Raw genomic sequence first — 27647 nt, 5'->3', positions numbered from 1 at the left:
TCTGTGTCTCCCTCTCTCTCTGCCCCTCCCCCGTTCATGCTCTGTCTCTCTCTGTCCCAAAAATAAATTAAAAACGTAGAAAAAAAAATAAAATAAAAGTACATGAAAATTAAAACAAAAAAAAAGTACATGAAAATTTACAAATGTAGTTCTAGAAGTCAATAGCCCCACTCCTTCCAAACCCCATTTATTCAGCTTATGTTCATTAAGTACCTTCAATAAATAAGGCACTCTGGTTTTTTTGTTTGTTTGTTTTTTAGTTTAATTTTGTGAGTATGTGTGTGTTTACACCAGGGAATTACATGGGCTGAGGAAAAGAGTGGAAACGGGGATTATAGTCTAAAAGACTCGGTATTCTAGTGACTCAGAGACAAACAAGCTGTTTCACTGAGATGCTTCCATCTGTGAAACAAGAGGTTTCACATTATTCTCTGAACTTCCTTCCAACTGTAACATTCTGTGAGTTTATAGTTATTTTTTAAAACTATATCAAAAAAGTTAGATTTATTCTGGTATCCCGTAACTTGGACAGTCTAACAGGATATTTTGAGAATAAGGACGTGCTAATAATCACAATAGAAGATGAAAAAAGTTATATTAACTTTGGTTTCCTGTAACTTGGACAGCCTAACAAGATATTTTGAAAGTAAAGACATGCTAATAATCATGACAGAAGGACAGGTGTAAAGTGGCATATACACATATGTTCCACCTGTAACATATGTTGGTAAAATGACAAATAATGGGGGAAATCAGTAACAAAAAAGACATACATACACAAAAAGACCTTTATCATCTATGCATGTCAATAATTTTGCTTTTTTGAGTTTTATTTATGATGCACATATCATTGAGACTTTTTGTCTAGTGCTTAACCAAGCACTAATATATAACTGATAGTGAATGCTAAGAGAGTGCCGTTCCTAGGGAAGACCCATCAACTACTTAGTGGCAGGCCAATTACATCAGATCTCTTTCAACTTGGAGAGGATGGCAATTTGTCCTAAGTAGGTGAAACAAAGTTTGGATGTGTGTATGCCTTTACTGTTCACAGTGCCACTGCCATTACCCACATCTGACAGCTTTCAGAATGCCTGGACCAATGATATGATGTCCCACATAACATTGTTTCTACCAAAGGATACTTGCTATAACAAAGGAGGTGCAACAGTGAGCTTGAAATTCCTGCATGCCCTACCACCCCAAAGCCACAAATCTAATACAGTAGTGGAACATTATTAACCATGAGAGGCTCAGCTAAGGCCCTATTTTAGGGGAACTTAACCTTAGGATTGGAGTACTGGTCTCCAGGATGAAGTTTGTATGCTAAACCAACAGCTGATAGAGGATGTCTACCACAGGTAGAATACTCAGCTCTCGGAAAAAGGGGGAGCCCTTATTACAATCAATCATGATGCCCACTAGTGGAGTTGTGCTTCTTTTCCCTACCACCTTAGACTTTGCCAATTAGAATCCTAGTTCTTGAGGCATGGGTAGGGGCAGTTCTGTCAGTAAGCCATAAAGAGTCCCACTTATCTGAAACCTATGTGTGGCTCACATGTGGTCTGATTATCATGCATTTCTTACTACTACAATGGACCAGCAAAGATGGCAAGGGATACTTATCATTGTGAGGACATAGGGCTGCTGCTTCATAATCTGAGTGAAGAGAAATATGCCTGGCACTTAGATGTGCTCCATGCCCAGAGGTGCATGGGAGATTACAGTAACTAAGATTCCTTAAAAGCAAAGAAACTAAGGGCCTAATCACTTGGGATTAAGGTCTGGATCACCTCACAAGGCAGCACCCCAGACCAGCTGAAGTGCCAAAGGAATGTGAGGAAAATCTAGAATGAGCGGTAGAGATTGGTGATGAATGTCAACTAAGGCCCCAAGGATCGCTGGAATATTGCATATTATAGCTTGGCTCATTACTCCATTTTGGGGAATTGCATCTGGTCATCACTTCAAAGGATTATACTTGAACTTTCTTCTTAGGGAAGATATGAGGGATGATGTTTTATATGCCACAAGGATGTCAGGGAGTGATGGAAGTGCAAGTTCTACAAGGGGTTGCCTGTCCTGGGCCCAGTTGATGTACTTTTCTATAATGGGCCAACCTTAACTTGTCCTCAAGTTTTGACTGTTTGCCCAATGGAGGGCTCCAGATGCTGCCACCATTGTCACCTTATTTCCTAACACCACCAGCTATATCAGCCTCCCTCAGGGTGAAGACCAGGTGTTAGCATGCCCCCAATGGCATCTATATCCAGAATGGTTCAGGTACCTATGACTATATCCAGGACAGTTCTATCTCCACTGGGATATTGCTTCCCCAGTGGCCACCCAGAAGAGACAAGCAGAAGTGCAGAGGAGTTAATGTCTCATAGGATGAATGTTTACCAATGAAATACTATAGAAGGTGGTAAGGAACTGGCATATAAATATTGCTTTTTCCACTTAACAAAGTTTTCCAAGGTGCGTTGCTTCCATATGACTTATCTAGAGCTGTTTCACATGACCAAGTAACCAGCCATGTTTTCTTGTGAAGTTCTGCCCAACTCAGTAACCTCCCACCTTATGTCTACTTTGTTTCTCCTACAGCACTTCTCTTCTCACCTCCCTTTTGCTGACCTAGGATTGCTTGATCTCAGTCTCTGCTTCCTAGAGAACCTGGCTTGAGATACAAATCAAGGTCCTTCAACTCCCAAGTTTTGTTCACTGAGTAACAAATTAAAATGTAGTGTGAACAGTCCTCACCTTCCCAACTGAAAAGTTTCCTGATTTGAGTACCCCTAAGTACCTTCTCTCTTTGTCTATTTTAGTGTATTAATGTAATCAATTTCTTTCATTTTTCTTAAACTTACAACTACCCTCTTACTATGTCCCATTTTGTTTTCTAACTTTTTATTACTCTGCTCTGGTTTATTATACTTTTATTTTATAGCTCCTCTGTACTCGAGGGTTTTCTTCAATGCAGAGAAGCTTTATTTGGTTGTTTTTCCCTTTTAGAACATGTAGCTGTTCAGTGCCAGAAATGAGCAGTGAATGTCAAGTTTCATCTATAGATTTCTGTATATCATTTTTGACATATTGGAGGAGTGTAATAAATTGTAAACAACACATTATGGACTCCTTTCAGCTTATCTCAAGTCCCCAAGAACACTAAACTTTTCTGACCATGCTTTGCCAGGTTTCTCTTAGGGAAGGAGACGTACCCCACCCCAGTATCCTACAATGTCGTCAGCAGCTTCATTACCACCCTTCCTTCCCTCCCTCATTCCCTCTCTTTTCATTATTCTTTCTGACAAGGATTCAGGGACAACATGAATTATAAACCCATAGTGCATCTATGAGTATTAAATAGGAATACTTAGCTAGCATTTTCATTTTAACTGTATATTGAAAATAAAGTAAGTTGATATGTCACAGTTGCTGTCGATCTCATATCTGACCTAATTGCCCAGATCTTTTGACTTAGATATCTCAGGCTTTTGGAATTATTTTTTTGTGTTGGTTGTTGTTGTTTTGTCCTGAATTTGAATTTGTCCGGCCATTTGAGTGCACACAGAGAACTTGACTCTCCAGTTTTTCAGTCTCCCCCTTCAACTTCGGTCATGAACTTTTTTTACTCTTATTGTCTATTAATTGACCACTTCTTCTCCCATAAATGTTGTGTGATGAAAGCTAATCTATGGAAAAGTTAAAAATGAGATTAATGTTTGCCAAAATTGTGGAGACATCAGATAAAAGATGCAGCACTACTATATTGCATCCCCATTGAAACAAAACAAAGGCAGCTACAAGCATTTGAAAGCAAGTCACATTTTTGCACACCATCCATTATTCTTACATTTAACAGGATGTTAGAGATTCTACATCTTCTGAATTTATTAGCTTGGTATTTAGCATGTTTCACAGTCAAAATAGCAAAGAAGTTTCATTATTGCTGGTTAAATTAGCCTCATGAAAATGTTGTTGGTAAAAGGTTACAGAAATGAGTAAGAGATCTAACCAAGCAGCATGTTAGACTATTTATCATTATAATTTAAAAAGGCATTCTGATGATTTGAATTAACTTGGCTAAAGGCTAGAGAATTAGATAAAAGGTAATAATTAAAACCTAAATGGCAGGATTAGCTCTTCCTTTTGATAAAGAAAAGACAAAACATGCATACCGCATTTACTTAAATTGTCCTCTTGAGAGAAACTGAGGCCAATAAATCACAACTGATTATACCATTTATGGGCTTTTAAAATATTTTACAGCTATATTGTAAATAAACTGGGTTACTGGAATATCTTGTTTTTCCTTCAGACCTAGTCAGATAGCCCTTCCCATGTTATTTTTTTTCCACATTATTTTATTTTGGATGGCTGAAGTCTAGGATTTAGCTGTTTTTCTATTGAGGTTTTAGTGTTTGGTTTTTAACTGAATTGTCATATATATATTATATGCATATAATATATATATATAACATATAATATATAATATATATGTTATATATTTATATGTTATATATTTATATATAATGTATAATATATGTATTAATATATAATATATATTAATATATATTATATATTTATATATTATATATTTATACATATATTATATAATATATAGAGGATAGTTAAGTTTTTGTCATCTTTGTGAAGTTTTACCAGTGAAAACATTTATTTAACTTGTATTTTTTTTTTTTTTACCTCTTTGCCATATAAAACTTTAATGTTTGGGTGACCTAAATTACTCATATCTTCCTTTGTGTTAAAATTATTTATTTTATTTTAATTCCAATGGAGTTAACATACAGTGTTATTTAATTTTAGGTGTACAATATAATGGTTCAACAATTCCATATATTTCTCAGTGCTCATCAAGATAAGTGTACTCTTAATCCCCTTTGCCTATTTCATCCATCTCCACACCCACCTCCTCTCTGATAACCATCTGTTTGTTCTCCATAGTTAAGAGTCTGTTTATTGGTTTGTCTCTTTTTTTTCCATTTATGTGTTTGTTTTGTTTCTTAAATTACACATATGAGTGAAATAATATGATACTTGTCTTTCTCTGACTAGCTTATTTCACTTACCATTTTACTCTCTAGATCTATCCATGTTGTTGGAAATGGCAAGATTCCATTCTTTTTTATGATTAATATTCTATTGTATACATACATATACTACTTCTTTATCCATTCATCGATTGATGGAAACTTGGGTTGCTTCTATAATTTGGCTATTGTAAATAATGCTACTATAACATAGGGTGCAAAATTCTTTTGAATTAGTATTTTTTTTATTCTTTGGGTAAATACCCAGTAGTGCAACTACTGGATCATAAGGTAGTTCTGTTTTTCACTTTTTAGGGACGTCTATACTACTTTCCACAGTTGTTTTACCAGTTTTCATTTCCCCCCATCCTACATCCTCATCAATGCTTGTTGTTTCTTGAGTTTTTTATTTTAGCCATTCTGACAGGTGTGAGGTTTTAGCTCAGTGTGGTTTTGACTTGCATTTCCCTGATGATGTGTGATATTGAGCAGTTTTTATGTGTCTGTTGCCCATCTGTATGTCTTCTTTGGAGAAATGTCTATCCACGTCTTCTGCCCATTTTTTAATTGGATTATTTGTTTTTTTGGTGTTGAGCTGTATAAACTCTTTATATATTTAGGATACTAACCGTTTATTGGATATGTCATTTGCAAATATCTTTTCCTATTCAATAGATTGCCTTTTAGTTTTGTTGGTTTTTTCCTTGGCTATGTAGAAGGTTTTTTTTTTTTGTTTTTTTTGTTTTTGTTTTTGTTTTTGTTTTTTTTGATGTAGTCCCAGTAGTTTATTTTTGCTTTTGTTTCTCTTGCCTCAGGAGACATACCTGCAAAGATATTGTTAGGGCTGATGTAAGAAAATATTTTTTTTTTCTAATAAGTGCATAAAACTTTCCTGAAATGGATGGTAAATCAGTTTCTTTTTAACTTGGCAACTTTTATAGTGTTCCTTGTCTGTGGACATAAGATCAAAATTATTATTTTCCCCTCTTTTCCATTCTTAACAGAAACCAGGAGCTAAAGGAACTTGGTGAGCTTTCTCCGCACTGGGACAATCTACGGAAAAATGTCCTTACTCACTGTGATCAAATGGTGAATATGTACCAAGATATTCTGACAGAACTTAGCAAGGAAACAGGTATGAAAGCAAAAACTTTTTACGTATTCAAACTAAATTCCATTTCATATGTGTTCGGTGAAAACAATAATAAACATTGTTGTTATGGATATGGAAGAGCCAAAATTAAAAAAAAAAAAACAACTTTTATTTCTAACTCTACCATCTCGGCATGATAGACCAGTAAGAAACAAATTGCACTATTTTATCTCATGGTATTATTATAAGAATAACTGAGAAGTTTTAAATTGAATTTCCGTAAAGAAAAGCAGCTTATACAAATATGTTTTCCTTTCTGAAATCCTTGTAACATTTTTCTATATCAAGCATACTTTTCAATATACGTGCATACACACACATTTATTATTTACTTAATAATAATGTTCAGTTTTTTTTCCACTTAGGGTCCTCTTTCAAATCAAGCAGCAGCAAAGGAGAGAAAACATTAGAATTTGTTCCAGTAAATCTACATTTGCAAAGAATGCACGTCCACAGCCCTCACTTGAAAGGTAATATATAATATTCTTTTTTTTTAATGAGCAAATTATGTTAGTGTGTGTTTTTTTAAAAAGCTTGACTATTGGCAGAATTTAAAATTTCAGAATTATATAAAGATGAAGATGAAGCAATTTAACTTGATAATGACCCTGATTGCTACAAAAAGGGGTATAGCATTTTTGTTGCTGTGTTTCTAAACAATACTTTAAAAATGTGGCACCTGAATTGAGTAACAGGTGAATATACGAAGTAAGTGTTAGCTTCCTAAGTAGTACCAGTGATGGCTAATAACTGTGCTACTGTTTTAATAAGAAAAAGGAAAAACAAGACTTGTTCATTTTGTTCCTATCTTGAAAAATCAAAGCCCAAAGATAGACTCATGAGCTGTTTTTCTGATTTAGTGGTGACTATCAACAGAATCACCCGCTTCTCTATGAGCAGGGAATTTATCAGAAAGAAAGTGGTAGAGTATTTTACTATACTCAGTTGTGAGAAACATTTTTCAAGGAAAAGTGTATAGATTTTTATAAACATACTTGAATGAGGTTTACAGCGAACACTGTATTGCATTCATTGCCATTCTACATGATTCCTTGCTATTTCTTAGTAAAAAAAATATTTTAAAATATTCTTCTCATCTCCCATTTCCTTTAACTTACTGCAATATCAATTTTTGTGCATAAGTAGAGTGACTATATGCCTGCATTCACATACATCAAAGTCTGATATTATGCTTGTTGTCCAGCATCATTGTTAAAGAAGGTCTTCACCTCTCTTCCCTCTCAAAAGTCTCCCTGTTTAATGGTAAGTGCTATAGTCATCCTACCAGTACCCATGTTCCTGGAGCCAAAAGTTACTTTAGATCATCCAGTCCTTCAGGATAAGTGTATCAACATGCAAACACACACAGATACATCTAAAGATGCATGCTAACACCCTATTTTGTAGCCATTGTCGCAATATAGAGGTTCTAGGTTTTGAAAAGTCAAAATCTCTATTCTGCTTTAGAATCATCTGAAGTTTTACAAGCATAAAAACCAGTTTTTCTGTGTTTGTACATATTGATTATATATATGCAACCAGCTAATGTGCAAGTTTAAGTGTAGTTATAATCATTATGATGTGTAATGTGAATACCTCTAGTAACCTTTATCTACTATCTAAAATTTTAACTTGGCTCCTTTTCACCAGAAGTTATGTCACTGAAAGAACTGAGATACAAATGAAATGGATTGGCCCAAAGCATTTAGAAACTCTTCCTCGATTGCTGCATATCTACCAGTAGTTTGAACATAACATCCGGTGGTTTTAAAAATCATCAAAACCAAAGTATAGATAAATAATAAAGAAACTAAAATACTTAAAATCTATCTGAAAACCAATGTCTTTTTTTTCTAATGACCAATATTAAATCACTCTAATGATATAGTAAAGTTTATGTAATTTGAAATGAAACACAATTTCAGCTCTCCCATTTTTGATGTATGACCTTAAGTCCGTTATTTACTTTCTAAGCAAGTGTACTTTTCCTATTTAAGTGAATTGGAGTATGTAAAACACCTAGAATGAACAATAATAGCCATTATGAAACAGGTAGCATTTGCCATCACTGGAACAAAATAGATCTTTCAGTTCTATCAGGTCTGTTAAAAGGAGAAAAGTGATCAGTGAAGAGCCTATTAAGGGACAATGAAATCTTGAACTAAGAAGTAGCCAGATTTAGAGAAAAGATGAGTTAGGCATTTTGGAAAAATTATCATATGTAAGCACTTAATGACTGATAGAAGGAAGAAATGAGAGAAGGACAACTTCAGTACATCTGTGGATAGATAGCTGTATCATCAAACCAAGTGGCTTGTTGGGGCCCAATTGATACGGATGTATATTTAAATATGCATTCAAATATTTGGCAATGATCCTAACATACTTCCACCAAAGAAAAAATATTATCTAGGTGACCTTTTATTATACTTACTTCTTGAAAACAAAACAAAAACAGAACCATTTGTGCTGTTCTTTCCAAGATGCTATCTGAAAAATGGACCAGAGTGAGCTAGAAGGAAAACAATGTGTTCAGTTTGGGTTTCTGTAATTTGACAGGAAGAAACTTGCAACTGAAGTAAATTTCTAAAAGCAAACATAATTTCTCCTAATTATTTTGGTTTGTGATATGTATCAGTTTCCTAGATCTGCTGTAACAGAGTACCACAAACTGAATGGCTTAAATAAACAAAAAATTATTGTCTTGCAGTCTGGAGGCCAGAAGTCTGAAATCAAAATTTTGGCTAAGCTAGCTCCCTCTGAAACCTATAGGGGTATTCTTCCTTACCTCCTCCTGGCTTCTGATAGCTTGCTGGCAGTCTTTGATTTTCTTTGGTTTATCAATGCGTCATACGGTGTTCCCTGAGCATTTTAACATCATCTCCACTGTGTCTGTCTCTATCTCCGAACCTCCCCCTTAAGGACACCACTCACACTGAATTATGATCTGTCCTAATGACCTGATTTGAACTTGATTACATCTGTAAAGACCATATTTCCAAATAAGGTCATATTCTAGGATATCTTTCTGGGAAGCATAAATCAACCCATAATAACAGGATATATAGAGGAATTTCTTATTTGTGATGATAAATATCAAGTAGTATAGAGAAAAGCAAGATTTTGATGTTATAGAACTAGGGTACGACTCATGAACTAGGAGACTTTTGCTCTAGAGCAGTTTTCAGAAAGATGGTTCTTCTTTTTGAAGACCTAAAGGAGAAAATGTGGGAAAAGGCTAGATATCCTCATAGCCAAGAATTAATGCAAAGGTACTGAGTTCTACCGCATACTGACTTTTTCTCCAAGGCACCTCATGTAAATTTTATAGGTATTGTATTGTATTGTATTGTATTGTATTGTATTGTATTGTATTATACATATATAAATAATTTTATATACATCATATATATGGTATACATATAATATATGTGATATTGAATATTAAGCTTACATGTTTTTAAAATATGTTTTTATAAGTTGAAAATTGATTATTTGAGATTGGAATTTAGGTAAAGTAAGTGCTTTATAGGCTATATCACCAACTATATGTTATAATAGAAATTGAAAACTTGACTGAATTTTTGGGGTCCTACCATCCACTTCTTTGATATTGACTAAGTTAAATAAGCTTTCTGAGCATTGGTTTTCTTATTTGCAAAATAAAATGGTTAAAGTTTAAGATGACAGTCAATCAAATTTTCTACTTGCTTATATAACATGTAGTCAGCATATTAAAATAATTTCAGCTAAATTTATTTAAGATCCATGGTTACTGGTTTGAATGTTTAGCTGCATTACAGACAACATTTTGCAAGGTAATGATGCAAGTAAGATTGGCCAAGCCTTGGTATTTTCACTGGTGAGTTATTTGGATGTAGTACATTTATTTTCATTCTCACCATTAGTAAATTACCTCAATCCACATTTGATTAATATGCCTGATATATTTGGATAGGCAGCTTTGCAAACAATAGCAGGCAGATTCACCAAACACAAGGCTAATGTCTAGCTCTAGAAACAAGTAACTGAGCAGAACTAATGTCCTGTCTCATACTGACAAATGAAATAACCTCCATTTAACGTCAGGTGCCCCCAGGCCCATTAAGTTAACTTTTCACCCTTATTCATTACTTAATACAGCAAATACAATCCCAATAGAGATCTTAGATGGCAGTGACAGTAACAAAGACAAAACCTTAAAATTAAGAGCAAAGTTTTCTACCCTGGTGAATATTACTTTAATAGAAAACCAGTTATGAATATTATAAAATATGGATTCTTGTAACACTTTTTTAAAGGTTTATTTTATTTTTGAGGGAGAGAGAGAGAGAGAGAGTGAGCAGAGTGAGGGAGACAGAGGATCTGAAGCAGGCTCCACGCTGACAGAAGAGAGCTGGATGTTAGGTTCAAACTCACGAACCATGAGATCATGACCTGAGCCAAAATCAAAAGTCAGATGCTTAACCTGACTGAGCCACCCAGGCACCCTGGATTCTTGTGATATTATTCTGTGTTTAAGTTGTTTTATTTTATGTTATAGATATAAAATAGCATATTATAGTACATGGCAAAGAGAGAGAGACAGAGACAGAGACAAGGAGACAGGGTAAGAAAGATACAAAGAGAAAAGAAAGAAAAGAAAGAAAAAATCTATAGTAAATCATAAAGCTATAGTTGGAATCAGGTACAACATAAGCCAGAATTTATTGTGTAACTAGGATGAATCAGCTAACCTCTGCTCCTTAGTTTTCAAACATCCACATTGAGGGAAGGAACAAATGAGGAGCTGTTTAGAGCTCCCTGATTTCTGTATCTCGAGTTTGAGTATATCACATCATCAATGAAGTATAATTACTTTTATTTATTTTTTTTTTATTTTTTTTTTTATTTAAATTTTTTTTTTCAACGTTTATTTATTTTTTTGGGACAGAGAGAGACAGAGCATGAACGGGGGAGGGGCAGAGAGAGGGAGACACAGAATCAGAAACAGGCTCCAGGCTCCGAGCCATCAGCCCAGAGCCTGACGCGGGGCTCGAACTCACGGACCGTGAGATCGTGACCTGGCTGAAGTCGGACGCTTAACCGACTGCGCCACCCAGGCGCCCCAGTATAATTACTTTTAGATATGTTTCATGATGTTGCCAAATTGTTTCAACTATTTTGAAATAGTTTTCCCTTAAAATTCCTTGTTCTCTTGTGATTCATGTCAAAGTCATTTTGTGGTCCATGTTGAAGTCAGGGATTGTGCTTAAATTGCTCCTTGAAACGAGATCAGCATGTCTATGTTTTTTTTTTTTTCTTTTCATTAGAACTATTTTTATAGTTGTAGGAACTTTAAAGAGATTTTCTGGGAAAAAATAGACTTATTATCTCATATCTATTATTAAATGGCTTTTAAAGAGTATGAGGCAGCCCTATTATTAAATTTCAAGCCAACCTAGTATCTTTAGCTTGATGAGATTCGCAACTTGAATTCCACTTCCCTGTTATGCTGTATATGATGCCATTTTCACAAAGCCAAGGACATGTTTTGAGATATGAACTATCAAAAAAAGAAGACACACAGATTCTATTTTTTTTTAGAAAGAAAAAAAGACCTCTGATTTTATTGCTCAAATTTTCATAAAATAAATGTCCACCTAGATTTTTATAGTTGCCTCTAAGTATCAAAAATATGAAAGCTTTTATTATATACAGTTAAGGACTGTTCATATCATAAAGATAGATAATTTAAACAGCAGGATAAAATGAGGAAATTTTTCCAAAGAGACAAATATGAATGATAAGATTGTTTTATTTAAGAGTTTTATTTTTATTGACTATTTGTTTACTTGTATATCTGCTCATTCTTAGAGGAATACAATACATTTCAGTTAATTCTAACTGAATTTTAAAAAGTACAACTGTTACAGCCAAGACTGAACATAGTACTTTAAGTGTATACCGTTCTTCATCAACTACAGTAAGACACCAGGAAATGAATTCCATAGTGTACCAAAATCTGTCTACCATTTTTGTCATAATTGCAAGTGGCATTCAAGGGTGAAAGGACCAAAGACATAAATCTAGCAGTTCCAATACTGTGATATTGGTAAATGATAATTGTCAAACAATATTTGCAAAATACTAAGACTCCCAAGAGTTGAGATTTTGTGATTTCAGTAAGAGTGTGGTATTTAAAAATTATAGTGATTAGTGTAAAGTATGACAGAGATGATTTCAAAGTTAAGGATTATATAGCTGTATACAGCATCTTCTTATTTTAGATTATGTGACAAACCTAACATATCCATAGCTGAAGAGCACAGCTGTATTCTTTTGCTTAAGTTCATGTAAATTCTGAGAATAACATTCAGCAGCTACTTTCTGTTTCTTTCAGAGCCACTCCTTGGTCATTCATGATTGTGGAACCATCCCAGTGTGGGGATGGGGCTTTCCTCACATCATCTATTTTCCAACTCTCCCCAGATGCCAACTGAATGTCCTAAATTTCAACTCAATTCTAACATTATTTACCTGGAGACAGCATCAGATTCCCAGGTTAATGACTGCCCTTCACTTCAGATGCCAATCAAAAGTCCAAGCTTGTTACCCGTACTTTTGACTATCTGGCTTGAAATCAAAGGTTCCCTTCTCCTTGCATTCAATTAATTTGATAGAGCTATTCACAGAACTCAGAAAAACATTTTATTTACTAGATCACTGGTTTATTATAAAAGGATATAATAGCCAGATGGAAGAGATGCACAGGGCAAAGCATAGGGAAAGTATCCAGAACTTCCATGCTCTCTGAACACCTCTCTCCCAGCATCTCCACATGTTCACCAACACGGAACCTCTCCAAACCTAGTCCTTTGGGTTGTGTTTTTGTTTGTTCGTTTGAGACTTCACTACATAGGCATAATTGATTAAATAATTGGCCATTGAGGATTGAAGTCAATCTCCAGCTCTTTTCTTCTCCCAGGAGGCAGGGTGTGAGAGGAGGGATAGAAAATTCCAACCTCTAATCACTTTGTTTGGTTCACTGGCATCCAGTCCCTATCCTTAGGTGAGGTCCGATAGTCACTTCATTAAACATGAGAAAAGCTCTCAACGCTGAGGAAATTCCAAGGGTTTTTAGAACCGCTGTACCAGAAGAGGGAACAAAGATCAAATATTTATTTCCTGTTATTGTTAAGGAACAAAAATTCAACCGAGTGATTTAAAAGATCAAATTGACTTTATTGAATGATTCATGAATCAGACAGCATCCCACCTAGTAAATAGAAAGGAGCTCTGTAGAGCTAAAGAAAGGAAAGATTTTTTTAAAGGTATTGAGGAAATGGGGAAAAAGAAAATGATTGGCAAAGGAATCCATTGTTTTAGGCAAGATCATCCTAAGGGAAATGGAAGGGACCTGTTAGTAAATCTCCTAGTGCTGACCAAGAAATTCTATGTTGACTAGTTAAAGATTACATTCCTGGGGGGCTGAAACTGCAGTTAGATTAGGTATTAAGGCTTGGTTTGCTGATGTGGGTCTCTTGACTGACTATTATGAGCCTGTGGCTGTCTTTTTTATGTTATAAATCACAATATCAGAGTTATCAATGTTTAAATTTTAACACTTCAACTTTTTGAAGACCTCAAATATACAAAGGTTAGGTAAACCTAAATTCTTTGACCCTCTACAAAATAGGCACATAAAGATCCCAGCTTTTTGAGGAATGGTTTTAATCAGGTAGGTAGAATCAAAAGGCAAGAAAGTGAGAGAGCAAGAGAGACCTACTTGCTCTTTCCGTATCCAGACATAAACCCTACTTATTGTCCCTGTGGAGAAAGCCTCTTGATATTAATGGATTATTAAGGTTGGCTTGCAAGGTGGGGAAATGGGAGAGATGTCTTCTAAAATATAGATAGTGTTCAGTTCTGCTAGCTGTGCTGAAACATAGCAACACTACTTTTTACTTGACTATTTGAAATATTTTCTATGAAGTTCAAGAATAAAGAATATTTGGGGTGTCTCCTGTGTTTTACCTCCTGGTACCTTCACCCTGGAGAACATATACCTATGTTAGGAAATTGGCTCCCTTTCTGTTCTTATTTTTTTTCATATCCTGATTGTTGTGATACTAATTATTATGTAAACTTTCCCAAGAATTTCATATTCCCAATATGCTTTCTTGTTAATTTATTTTTAATATCTTGTTTAAAATGATAACAAATGGTAAATAAAATTATAAAAAATGATAAGTTAATGAAAAGAATGGGAAATAAAGGATCTGATCTAAGGAAACACTGGATATTATAAGGCTATATTAAAAACAAATTACAAACATTGTACTTCCCTTAGTAAATTCACTCCTAGCAGAAGTATGAATGAACAATTCTAAAACTATTTTATTTATATACTAGAGTTAATCAATATGTAGGTATGAAGATAGTGAGCAAAAGAAGTTAGAAATAAAGAAGGAAGGAAGGCCAGAAGGAATCTTGTGATTCTGAACTGAATCAGAGTAATAATATGGACTCATGGGTTTGTTGTTGTTAGTATAGATAGATATAGATGTGTGTATGTAAACAAGTTAGTATACATACATATATTTCCTACCTCTAGCCCATGAAAGGATTGGAAGCAATAGTAATGAGCATAACTACCCCCAGTATTTGATTTCTAAACACCATTGTCCAGTAAAAGGGACTAGGATTCTTGGAAAGCTGGTTGATTCTAGAGCTGAGGCAGGGAAAATATAAGATTAGAGTCTAGAGTATCCTGTGGCTCTAGAAAGTAAGGAAGTGCTCAAAAAATGAACAACAACGATGACAACAAATGGTGTGTGTGAAAGGAACATATATAAATAGCACAAGAGCTAACTGAAGGAGCTCCCAATGGACAAAGCTGGAACAACTTGAACATAAAGATAGTGTTAGTTCATAAACCAAGGAACAAAGTACCCATGAGCCCATATTGATGTTAATAAAAAACTGAATATATAAAAGAATAAAGGAGAAGAGTCAACTATTCTTTCCAGAAGAATTCCAATTAATGAATGTGGAAGGAATGACGGAAATGGAAAATGAGCATTCAAACACAGCAGTAATAAGTGCCTTAGACAAGATTTATCAATAGATGCTAAAATGAGTGGGAGCAAGTTAAACAGAAACAAGATACTGCATTGTCTTAAAATATGTCTCTTTAAATATTTAGTAACTTTACAGTGAAGAATCAACTTTTCATCACAAGGTTAACAGCACGTAATACATAACAACTTAACATACTCCCTGTTATAATGCACTGAGAAGGGCATATTGTCTCCATGGTATCCTACTCAATAGTGCAAATCTTCAATCTAATTATGAGAAAACATAAGACAAATCCAAACAGAGGGACACTTTACAAAGTAACTTACCAGTATTCTTCAAAAGTGCTACAGTCAAAAATGAAAGACTGAGGAACTATCATAGATTGGAGGAGATGACAACAGCTAAATAAAATGTGGAATATTGGACTAGTTCCTGAAAGAGGAAAGGGTGTTAGTGGAGAAACCAATCCTAACATACTATCTACTTATTTTGATGTAATAGTACAAGATTAATTTTTTAGTTTTGATAATTAATCTATGACTCTGTAAGATTTTAACATAGGGAACATGCATGAAGGGTATACAAAACTCTCTAATTTTGCAACAACTCTGGAAATCCAAAATTATCTCAAACATAAAAATTTTCAAAAATATTTAAACAACAATAAATTTTTTTGTATTTTAATATATATATATATATTTCAGGTATATAATATGATATTTTGTTATACATATACATAGTAAATGGTTACTACAGTCAAGCTAATTAACATATTCATCTCCTAACAGAAGTTTTTCGTTTATTTGTTTTTGTTTGTTTGTGTTTTTTTATGGGGAGACTGTGTGTGTGTGGTGAGACATTTTTAAAGTATTTTTAAATTTCTTCCTGTTTTAGACAGAATATTAAAATTTAATTCAAATTTTATAGAAACATTGACAGCAACTTAGTCATAAACTTTTTTTCTTTCACTGTAGCAAGAATATCTAACATAAGACCTAACCTCTTAACAAAATGTTAAGTGTACAATACCTAATAACTTATTGTTTGGTATATATTTGGCTTCCTTGACTGAAACTTTATACCATTTGATTAGTAACTTTCCTTTTCCCTCTTCTCCCAGCCACTGGCAACCAGTATTCTACTTCTGGTTTCTATTAATTTGATTCTCACTTAATTTTAGATACTTCATACAAGTAGAATCATGCATTATTTGTCTTTTTGTGGCTTATTTCACTTAACATAATAACCTCAAGGTTTATCCATGTCACATATTGCAGAAGTTCTTTCTTTTTTAAAGCTGAATAGTATCCCATTGTACATGGAATTCACCCACTTTTCTTTATCCATTTTCAGTATCCATTCACCCACTGATGGATATTTTGGTTCCTTCCATATCTTGCCTATTATGAATAGTGCTTAAACGAACATAGAGGTGCTAATATCTCTTTGAGATCCTGATTTCATGTCTTTTGTGTAAATACCCAAAACTGGGATTGCTGAACCATTATTCTATTTTTAACTTTATAAGGAACGTCTATACTATTTCCCATCGCATCTGCACCATATTTTGAATCCTGTAACATTGTGCAAGGATTCAAATTTGTTCACATCATGGCAAACACTCACTATCTTGTCTTTCTTTCCTTCTTTCTTTCTTTCTTTCTTTCTTTCTTTCTTCTTCTTCTTCTTCTTCTTCTTCTTCTTCTTCTTCTTCTTGATTTGCATTTTCCCTGGTGATTAATAACATTTAACATTTTTTCATATACCTGTTGGCCATTTGTAATTTTCTTTGGCAAAATGTCTAGTCAAGGCATTAGCCCATTTTAAAATAAAGTTATTAATTTTTTTACTACTGAGTTATAGGAGTTCATTATATGTTTTGGAGATTAACTTCTCATCAGATATATGGTTTGCAGATATTTCCTCTTTTTCTTTTCAGTCTGTCATCTCCTCACCTATGCAGAAGCTTTTTAGTTTGATGTAGTTTTGCTTGTTTTTGTTGCTTATGCTTTTAGTGTCATATCTATGAAATATTTGTAAATACCAATATCATAACACTTTTCCTCTATGTTTCTTTCTAGGAGTTGTATAGTCTTAAGTCTTATGTCTAAATCTTTAATTTGAGTTGATTTTTGTGCATGCTATAAGGATCTAATTTCATTCTTTTGCATGTGAATAATCATAAGTTCTCTTATTCTTTTATAGAATATAGTCTATGGATGGATATATTTTCATCCTCATCCCATGAAGATATACTTATTTCAGATTCCAATGTTTTTCCTGATAGTGTTTATAAACTTTTTTATTTCTTCAATTATGAAAATAGTACCTTGGGGAGCCTGGGTGTCTCAGTCGGTAGAGCATCCAACTTCAGCTCAGGTCATGATCTCATGGTTTGTGAGTTTAAGCCCCACATTGGCCTTTGCACTGACAGTGCAGAGCCTGCTTTGGATTCTCTGCCTCTTTCTCACTCTGCTCCTCCAACATTCACACTTTCTCTCTCAAAAATAAGCATTCAAAAAAATTTCAAAGAATAGTAATACCTTGTATGATCTGCAAAAAAAAAAAAAATAAGACAAACTGAATTATTAAACAAATATTTGTTTATTTATTGGCATTTATTGAAAACCTACAACATGGATGATATTGAGGCATTTGAATGTTCTTCTGTTAATATTTGAAATGTATGAGGAGGAGTATAAGTATCAGAGCCTGTGCTTTTGGGCCAAGTGACTGAATGGCCACGCATATAGGAAAGTAATCTAGTGCACTGTGGATAGAGGGAGGCTAAGACTGAAGAGGCAGTAGTAATCCCGACAAGAAATAACAAAGATCAGAATTAAGATAAAGATAATTAACACTGATAAGAGAAAATAAAATTTGGTAGAAGAGTTATGAGAACTCATCAGGTAAGGGGCACCTGGGTGGCTCAGTCAGTTAACTATCCAACTTTGGCTTAGGTCATGATCTCACAGTTGGCAAGTTCAAGCCCTGTATTAGGCTCTGTGCTGATAGCTCAGATCTTGGAGCCTGCTTTAGATTCTGTGTCTCCCTCTCTCTCTTGTGCTCCCTGCTTGTGTTCTCTCTCTCTCTCTCTCTCTCTCAAAAATAAATAAACATTAAAAAAACTGATCAGGTAAAATGTTGAGGGAAAGGGAGAAATTGAAAATGATCTTGATATCTTGAGAGTTTTACTCTGGAAGACTTAAAAAAAATGTGGTGTCTGTAATGATCATAGACAACTGGGGAGGAAGACCAGGTTGGAAGAGTTAGAGCAAGTGAAGCTTAATAACTGATTTAAATTCAGAAACGTTCATAAGGCACTTAGGAATTTGATTATTTAATGTGGAAAAGGTCAGAACTAGCCAGAAATAGAGACTTTGTAGGCTTTGGTAAAAAAAAAAAAATAGTGTTAAAACTCTGAAACGAATGAGCTTATAAATAGAAAATAGAATGGAAACAAGTAAAAGTCAGTCAGAACTTTGGATATCAAAGAACTTGTTTATAACTAAAGAAGCTCTTTATATCATTGGATTCAAGAAACACACATGTCTTCATTAGATTTAAAAATAATCAGCTCTTTATTATGAGGCATGGAGAATATTTGAGCAACTTGCTTCTCTTTCTTTACCTGCCACTTCCAAGTTTCATGGTTCCTTCACAGATATCTAGAATTTCCCAGAGCAAAGTGGAGGAACAAAAAGAAAGTTTCTGCTCCTAGAAAGTAGCTTTGGAAAAATGTGGAAACTATAGGTGAATTGAAGAGACAGATTTACCATGAAGCTAGTACAACTTAAGTTCAGGGCTGGCTCTTCCTGTGTATGGGTATCACAAGATTCTTCAGTGGGCCTCAGCAACTTGTTTCTGGTCAGGTGTTTTTGCAAATTTTACAAAAATAAGTTATTTTAACCTCCATCAGTTAGGACTGGTCTCTCTTTCTATGCAGATTTCCCCTTCCCTCATTCTTTCCCTCATGCTAGGTGGTGGTGGAGAGGCCACAAACTCAGATTTCCCCTTCCTTCATTCTTCCCCTCTTGCTAGATGATGTTGGAGATGTGGATTTTTGAATCCAGCGGGAGGCTACAGACAATTAAAAAAATTGAGTTAGGAATGCATTTAGCTTGGGCTTAATGGGATTTGGGTTTAAAGTGACTTAGTTATATTGTTGGTATTGTTGGTCACCCAGCTTTTAGCAGAAATGTATTTCTGCTTGCATCATCATGATGATTTTTCTTTTTGCATTTAGTTTAAATTAACACAGGAACCGAAGACTGAGCCTCAATTTCACTTTCCTTTTCAGACTGAAAAGTGTATTTTCATGGTAAAGAAGCAATAGTTAAAATATCATCTTTCTTTGCTTCCTTGGTAGGATAACTTCTTATAAGGAAAATAATCGTAGGGACTCCTGGGTGTCTCAGTCAGTTAAGTGTCTGACTCTTGATTTCAGCTCAGGTCATAATCTCATGGCTCCTGGGTTCAAGCCCCGTGTGGGGCTCTGCACTGGCAGTACAGAGCCTGCTTGGGATTTTGTCTCTTCCTCATTCTCTCCCTCTCTCTCTCTCTCTCTCTCTCTCTCTCTCTCTCTCTCTCAAAATAAATAAATAAGCTTAAAAAAAAGAAAAAGAATCATAGATAATAGTGAATGCTCACCACTTCTAATTATTTTCAACTCCATTTTCTAGCTGAGGAAACTGAGACATAGAGAGGTTAAATAATTTTCCTAATGTTGCACAGCTCATAAGTGGCAGAGCTGGGATCCAGAGTGAGGGACTCAGGTTCTGGTCATTAACTTAAACCCCTGGCTCTCCATCCCTGGATTAGAAGGTGAAAGACCCTGAAGTCTTTGGGACTTTAGATGAAGCAGGTAATTTCTCAAGGTGCTCAGGTTTCTCATGAGATAGATGAAGATGGACTGGAATTTAGTGTTGGTAACTTTCGGGTAATGTCATGGCTATTTGAGAAAGCTGTGGCCCTTTTCCATAAAGTAGAACAGACACTTACAAAACTTGCATATATTCATGGACTCCCTGAAACCCTTTTCTTAGCCCTATGTTAAAATATCCTGGACTAAGAAGTCTTTAAATTTCACACAAGTCTTATATTCTGCTATATTAAGAAAAGCTAACTTTCAGTTTATTAGTGACTTTTTAAAAGGGCAAGAGATTACCACTCCAGCAATATATTGAGTGATTGTTCAGTATGTGCCTTATTGATGGGTTGATTTGGGTTGTATTCTGTGGGGTTTTTTGTTTGTTTGTTTTCTGTTTTGTTTTGTTCTGTTGTGTGACCTTGACTTCTCTGAGTGCTGCTGAAGTCTTTCACTTGAAGACTTTTTTTATTAAGAAAAATATTTCAAGTGCATTTGGATTGAACCAGTATGAAGAAGTTACGGTGTTTACGTGAAGCTAATAAAATAATTTATGTTTTCCCTGTAAATGAGAACTGAAAAACAACCAATGTGTCAATACCAAAATCAATTTGAAAAGGATCTACTATGAAATTAGGTTTCTCAAATAAAATGTAGTTTAACCAGAGATGCTCACTCTGTTTTCCTTCTTATGGGGATACTTTTCATTAGAATGGAAAATTGATGCCATGTTTTGAAGCCCTAAACTTAATAAGCATCAAACTTGATGTTTCAAGATCAAAAGATGGAGTTGCAATTTAAATGTATGGATTTTTTTATTAAAAAAACAAAATATCTTTGTGGAAAATAGATCTAGAGATATTTAGTGTATTCTTTCTTCGTCACCTAAGAAAATTGCAAAAGCATGCATTCCAAGCTGTCTAAGGTTTTACATAGGCAGGAAACTACTCTGTATAGTTTTTGTGTGTGTGTGTGTGTGTGTGTGTGTGTGTGTGTGTGTGTGTTTAATGCACTAGTAATGTTCTGCCCTTGAGCCAAGATGAATTAATAATTTGGGTTTTTTTCTCTGTAAATTTTCTCTGTAAAGATTGTTCATTATTGTTGAATTTCAATATGATTGCAAATTAAATGATGCAAAACTCAATAAAGTAAAATACACAAAAGACCAATTAACATGTTATCTCAGTAAGTATATAGAAGAATGAGAGAACATACTGTTCCAGATAGTAGCATATAATTAAGATGTAGTCATAAATCAAAGAAATATTATAACTTGGTTAGGTGCACAGGTGGCTTTTACAAAGATTGATTAGCTCCTCTTGCCCCCTTGAGATGTGAGTTCATAGTTATTCCTGCAAAATTAAACAGAATAATTTCTCAAACTTCCAACAGTGTGTATACTTCCATGCCAACAGCATGCTGGAGACAAATATTTGCAAAATGTTCATCTCCTTGTCCATTCCTGTTCCAGATGCTCTCTACGATGTCATCACCGTGGGAGCCCCAGCTGCCCATTTTCAGGGATTTAAGAATGGTGGTCTTCGGAAACTACTCCATAGATTTGAAATGGAAAGAAGAAAGTAAGTGATGAGAGAATGCATTAATGATATTATCTTCCCTTTGGAGAAGTTTGTGTATAATGTTAGGATAAAGAAGTTTGTTCCATCACAATGAACAGTTCTTCAATTCTGCAACCCATTAAGTAACTTAAAGTTGTTGAAATGTCAAAAAAAAAATACTTGAGCAGAAATTAAATTAGAATAAATGAAATGCCTGAGTGTATTGCTTATAGAGTAGTAGCATTATGCTGGCAGAAAAAATTTCTGGAAACCATGCTACCAAAATAGATACATTCTAGTATCTAGTATCAACCATGGCACATTGAATGGAATGGTATTCAGATGGAGATTTAGCTGAAAACAGTCCACTTTAACTGTGAACCCAAAGATACTTGATGGAGAGCATGAGACCTAATTTATGACTTTGACCCTACTATTGATTTCCATTTTGACCTAAGTCCAGGCACATAACTATCTATCATTTAATTATGCCATTTGAAAAAGAGACATCAACACAGAACTGTATCTGTAAAGTGATGAGATTAAAAGAGGAATCATATCCCTTAGGAGAAAGGCATGACACAAAAACTATTATCACTGTTATTTATAATTTTAATATACTTTCTCAATTTTTTGTCTTCATTTACTTTAAAATATTGCATCAGTAGTTTATCCCCCATGTACTCACCCCCAGGTACTGAGTTTATCCTATAATACCCTCTAGCTATGCCTATACTCATGTAAACCATAAAAAGTATCATTCAGGTCTGAAGGATAACTTTACTTTCCTTTTCAAGCCATTACTCTTCTTGGATTAAGATCTCAAAGTTTGAAAGTTATGAGAAAATAGTTATTCTTAGTCATAGTTGGTTTATTAATAGTACTAGAAAATCTGAGTGGCAAAAGCAGAATTTTTTTTTAAGTTTTATCACATTTACCACATAACACATTTTTATTCAGTGTCCAGATGTTCAGGAAGAAAACATTCAGGTAAATTATGATTGAATAGGTGACATACTATTATATTAATATATAAACTAATAATACATATTTATATATTTTTTTCTTGCTTTCAAGAAATTGACTTTGGTACAATACTATTAACTTAGCTATAGTCCTTATTCAGATTACTCCAGGTTTCATTTTCTTGTTTGGTTGGTTGGGTGGTTGGTTGGTTGGTTGAGAGGGTACAGATAGTGTTCTATGAAATTGCATCACAGATGTAAATTAGAGTAACTATCATCAAAATAATCATAAAGGGATGTTCTATTACCACCAAGAAACTCCCTCAGTGATTCCTTAATAGTCACACCCTCCCCAAAAACCTTCTGCTGCAGAAAGCTGTTCTGTTGCTTTATTATTTCAGCAGGGAATAGAAATGAGAATTGCAACCAGGGCATCTGAGGGGAGGGGCACCTCCTATTTAATTCATGGAGGCTGGAAGTCAGTTATCACAGACTTCACAGGGCAAGGATGCTATATCTCTTTACTGAAATGGGAATGGGAGTAGAATACAGGTTTCTGTCCATGGGCTCTATCAGGGAGGGGTGTTTCTCACTGACCTCCTGCTGCACCATTCTTTGAGTCGGGGAGCAACCTGCCATTTTTATAATATCACCCCTAGAACAGACAAATATGATTAAAAGTTTTTTATTCTGTTTGCCCACCCTTTACCAATCCTTTGGCTTTTCTTGGTTGCTATTTTTATTTGGCATTTTACTACATTGCTGGGATGTATGAGACAAGGAAAAAAACAAACAAACAAAACAGCCATGGAACTCACTGTCATGTCATTCTTTAAGTCTTGAGGCACCTAGTCAATCTGCCTTCATTTCTCCACCTCTTAGATTCTTCTGATAAATGACATATAGATTTTGCCCAGAGTTTTTTTGTAATTAGAGAAGTAAAATAGATTGTGTTTACTCCATCTTTCCTGGAACTAGAAGTCTCTAATCTTAGGTGAGAATTCACCTAATCTATTTGCTTTTCTCAATCAAATTTTTGTGTTTATAACACAGCTAAAAGGCTGAAAACTGTCTGTAGGGCACATAAAATCTAGTTGAGCATGTACAGAATTGGCATGTGATGATACATGGAACCTAACCATGTAATTTCATAAAATATTACTACGTGCTGCTATTAAAGACAAATGTTGAGTTGTGTGTTAGATTTTGAATAGTATTTTTTGTTTTAAATACCTGCATGAATATCTGAATTCTTCACTATCCTTCACTGGGATGTTTATATACATATAATCACATGCACACACACGCGCGTGCACACACACACACACACACACGCACATAGCCTTCTAGGATCAAATTTAAAATAAAAGAGAAAAATGCATCCAAAGCTTACAAACATTGATTTGCTTTAGGTTTTTCATATGTGTTATATATCCCATTGTTTTACTGATGACTTTATTAATAAAAAAAACCAATGAGATGTTTTTAATTAAAAAAAACAATTTGGTGTAGATCTCAAAAGTACTCTGTAGGGAAGTGATGTAGGACAAATATGGCTTGCTGAAGCAATACACAGATGAGCTTGGTATCAGCCTGTCCATCAAGTTAAGGGGTGATCTAAACAAAGACTTTATGCCTAAAGTGATACCATACTATTCAAATTATCTTTCTGCAGGCTTTTTCAACAGCAAATATTGCACTTGTCAGTCAAAAGCAATAATAGAGAAGTAAATATGAGACTACATGAAATGAGTAACTTAAACTTGCACATTTATTTACATTTGGCACTGCAGAAAAGCACATTAAGTGAAGGAATTTCCTTCACTTCTTTCTTTTGATACCTCCCAAAAAGATAGCCAAATATTTTAAGTCAGTTTTTTAGGGGAACCACCACAGCCATTTTCCTACTTCACCTTCATCTGTTTTCTTCTCAGCTATGCGAATGACGTACTGTCACCTGAGAACAGATGTAATTTATGTGTCTGTTCCTCAGTGATATATTTTTTGATGAATACATTGACCACACAATGAAAAGGGTTTTAGTATAAGAAAGCCTTGCTCAGAGTATTTATATAATGTAATTCAGATCACAAAAAAAGTATGTTTTAAAGGCTACAAGAGGAGCGCCTGGGTGGCTCAGTCAGTTAAGTGTCTGACTTTGGCTCAGGTCATGATCTCACAGTTTGTGAGTGTGAGCCCTGCATCTGGCTCTGTGTTGACAGCTCAGAGCCTGGAGCCTGCTTCGGATTCTGCGTCTCCCTCTCTCTCTCTGCCCCTCCCCTGCTCATGCTCTGTCTCTCTCTGTCTCTCAATAATAAATAAACGTTAACATTTTTTTTAAATAAATAAAGGCTACAAGATAATTAGGAAGAATGGTCTTTTTTCTTTAACTTTTTTTTGCATGTATTTATTTTTGAGAGACAGAGAGAGACAGCATGAACAGGGGAGGGGCAGAGAGAGAGAGACACAGAATCAGAAGCAGGCTCCGGGCTCCGAGCTGTCAGCACAGAGCCCAATGCAGGGCTCGAACCCACAAACAGTGAGATCATGACCTGAGCCAAAGTCGGACGCTTAACCGACCGAGCCACCCAGGCGCCCCAGGAAGAGTGGTCTTTTTAAAGCACAAATATCTGAGTATATTGATCCTCTGATCAGAATCCTTCAAGGAGTCCATGCCCATCCATTGGGTATTCAAAGCCAGCATGATCTCATCCCACCAACTTTCTGCTCTTCCTAAATGCTATACAAACTGTTTCCCTGAAGGACTTCATACTTTCCCACCTCTTATCTCCTTATTCTGTTCCCTTGTACAAGAAATTCTTCTGTTTTCATCTCCCCATTATTTTCTGTTTCTTTCTGTCAAAACCATATACATGAACCTATTCAAACTTCCACACATTGTCCACCCTAAGGTTCTACCTTCTCTGTTATGTCTTTCTAATTTTCAAGTTGATTTGACTCTCTATCCTAATATATTATTTTTAATCTCCTTATAGCTTTATTAGGTCACAGTTATGATGTATTAGGTTTGTTCTTTTCTGATATTTCCGTAACAGTTTGTGATTTCCTTAATGAAAAGATGATGTCCTCTTAAAATTTGGATCTTCTAATGTGCCCCACAGAGTACATGGCATGCAGGTTCAAATTCAGCAGGCATTGGAATTCACACATGAATCAGATACAGTCTCTGATTTAAGCTGCTGAAAATTCAAGTGGGAGATCAAGTCTCACAAATAATCATAATACATGGAGCAGGTGTTATCAACCTTGTTGCATATTACAATTCTCTTTGGAGCTTTAAAAGATTTTATCTAGGGGTGCCTGGGTGGCTCAGTCAGTTAAGTGTCTAAATTCAGCTCAGTTTGTTATCTCACGGTTCTTGAGTTCAAGCCCCGTGTTGGACTCTGTACTGACAGCTCGGAGCCTGGAGCCTGCTTCAGATTCTGTCTCCCTCTCTCTGCCCCTCTCCCACCTGTACTATGTCTCTCTCTGTCTCAAAAATAGGTAAACATTAAAAAAAATAAAAATAAATAAACAAAAGATTTTATCTAGGAGTCCCTGGGTGGCTCAGTTGGTTAAGTGTCCGACTTTGGCTCAGGTCATGATCTCCTAGTTCATGAGGTCCAGCCCCACATAGGCTCTGTGCCGACAACTCAGAGCCTGGGGCCTGCTTCAGATTCTGTGTCTCCCTCTCTCTCTGCCCCTCTCCTGCTCACACTCTGTCTCTCTGTCTCTGTCTCTGCCTCAAAAATAAAAAAAAGCATTTTTTTTAAAAATTAAAAGATTTTATCTCTGGCAAGATAGCACCCCAGACCAATTAAGTGAAAGTCCTGGGAATGGAGCCCAGGTATTGGTATGTTTTAAAAGCTTCCCAGGTAAGACAAATGTGTAGCTAGAGTTGAGCACCACTGAGGCTGAGGAAGGGTGTGGAGAATAGAAACAAGAATAGTGACACAGATGAAATGAACTTGAAAAATGTATAGAACCTCAATTGATATGTAGCAGGAGGAAAGAAAATCTATGCAAAGTAGTATTTGTTGAAATAAGAAAAATATTACAACTTGCATACTAGAACTTTGTGTTTAAAGAATCCTGAACTCACTAAACAGTTGCAAAACAGAAGCAAAGATGGGAGCTATAAGAATTTTGATTTGAGACAACTTGGGCTGAAGTAACATGCAAACAAGTAAAATTGAGCATACTATAAGGGTTTTCATGCTGTAAACATGAGATTTATATGAGCCAAAAGCCTAATTGCACATGTATTTTTTTAAAGACCAGAATTAGGATGTGTAAGGCATTGTCTTTAATAGTTACATCAAACATCTACATGTCCCTGGAATCAGTGATGTATCTGGAAGCTACTTAAAACTTGTGGATTCCTCCCTCAAAATATGATCATTTTTTTCCTTTTGTTATTGTTTAAAAGAAAGGGGGAAATTGCCACAACCACGCATATTGCCTGCTTTGATCATTTCTGATTTCAGCAGGAATTTCAGACTCAGCCAGAGCTTTGAGTAGGATCATGACCTAAAAGCAAAAACCTTTCCTTAAAATGAAAAAAGTACCTCATGAAAACCAAGAGCCTTTATAAAGAAAAAGTACCAGTGAAGGGCAGTGTCAACCCTTGTTTGAGAATATTAATTCCCTGTGATCTGCCTATTCATTTGGAGCATTCAGAACCAACTCCCTGCAAGTGACTTGATGTCACATGCCTGCCTAGAGGAGGAAGTGCCTTGGTCTTTCCACTCCTCCCCCCAGTCTGTCATTCCAAGTGCCCAAAATCAGTAGTTACTACCCCACAATTTCAAACAGAAGAGAGAAAAAAAAATCACTTGGAAAAGTCATAAAGAAAATGAACTAAAATTTTACTGACAGGAATATTGTAGATTCTCCTTGAGCCTACAACAAGCTGAGTCTGTACTAGAATTTGGGGAAATGTTCTGAAGGAAAGCAGAATATTAATGCAAAGAGTTACACAAATCAGTC

General features: G+C 35.1%; 1 protein-coding gene across 3 annotated transcripts in view; it reads left to right on the top strand.

Annotated features, from left to right (window-relative positions):
• Positions 1–27647, top strand: part of INPP4B (inositol polyphosphate-4-phosphatase type II B) — a 763493-nt gene that overhangs the window by 585768 nt on the left and 150078 nt on the right. For all 3 annotated transcript variants that reach the window (XM_047091642.1, XM_047091644.1, XM_047091643.1), the window contains 3 exons: positions 6056–6186; positions 6570–6674; positions 21606–21714. In XM_047091642.1, coding sequence (XP_046947598.1) covers positions 6056–6186; positions 6570–6674; positions 21606–21714 — 345 coding nt within the window. The remainder of the gene's footprint in view (positions 1–6055; positions 6187–6569; positions 6675–21605; positions 21715–27647) is intronic.

This window comes from Lynx rufus, unplaced genomic scaffold (genome assembly GCF_022079265.1).
Source record: "Lynx rufus isolate CCGP_SWC_20201006 ecotype Redwood Valley unplaced genomic scaffold, mLynRuf1.p SCAF_3, whole genome shotgun sequence".
In the NCBI taxonomy this organism is placed as follows: domain Eukaryota; kingdom Metazoa; phylum Chordata; class Mammalia; order Carnivora; family Felidae; genus Lynx; species Lynx rufus.
The sequence above is the reverse complement of the archived record's forward strand: the minus strand, read 5'-3'. Positions and strand labels throughout refer to the sequence as shown.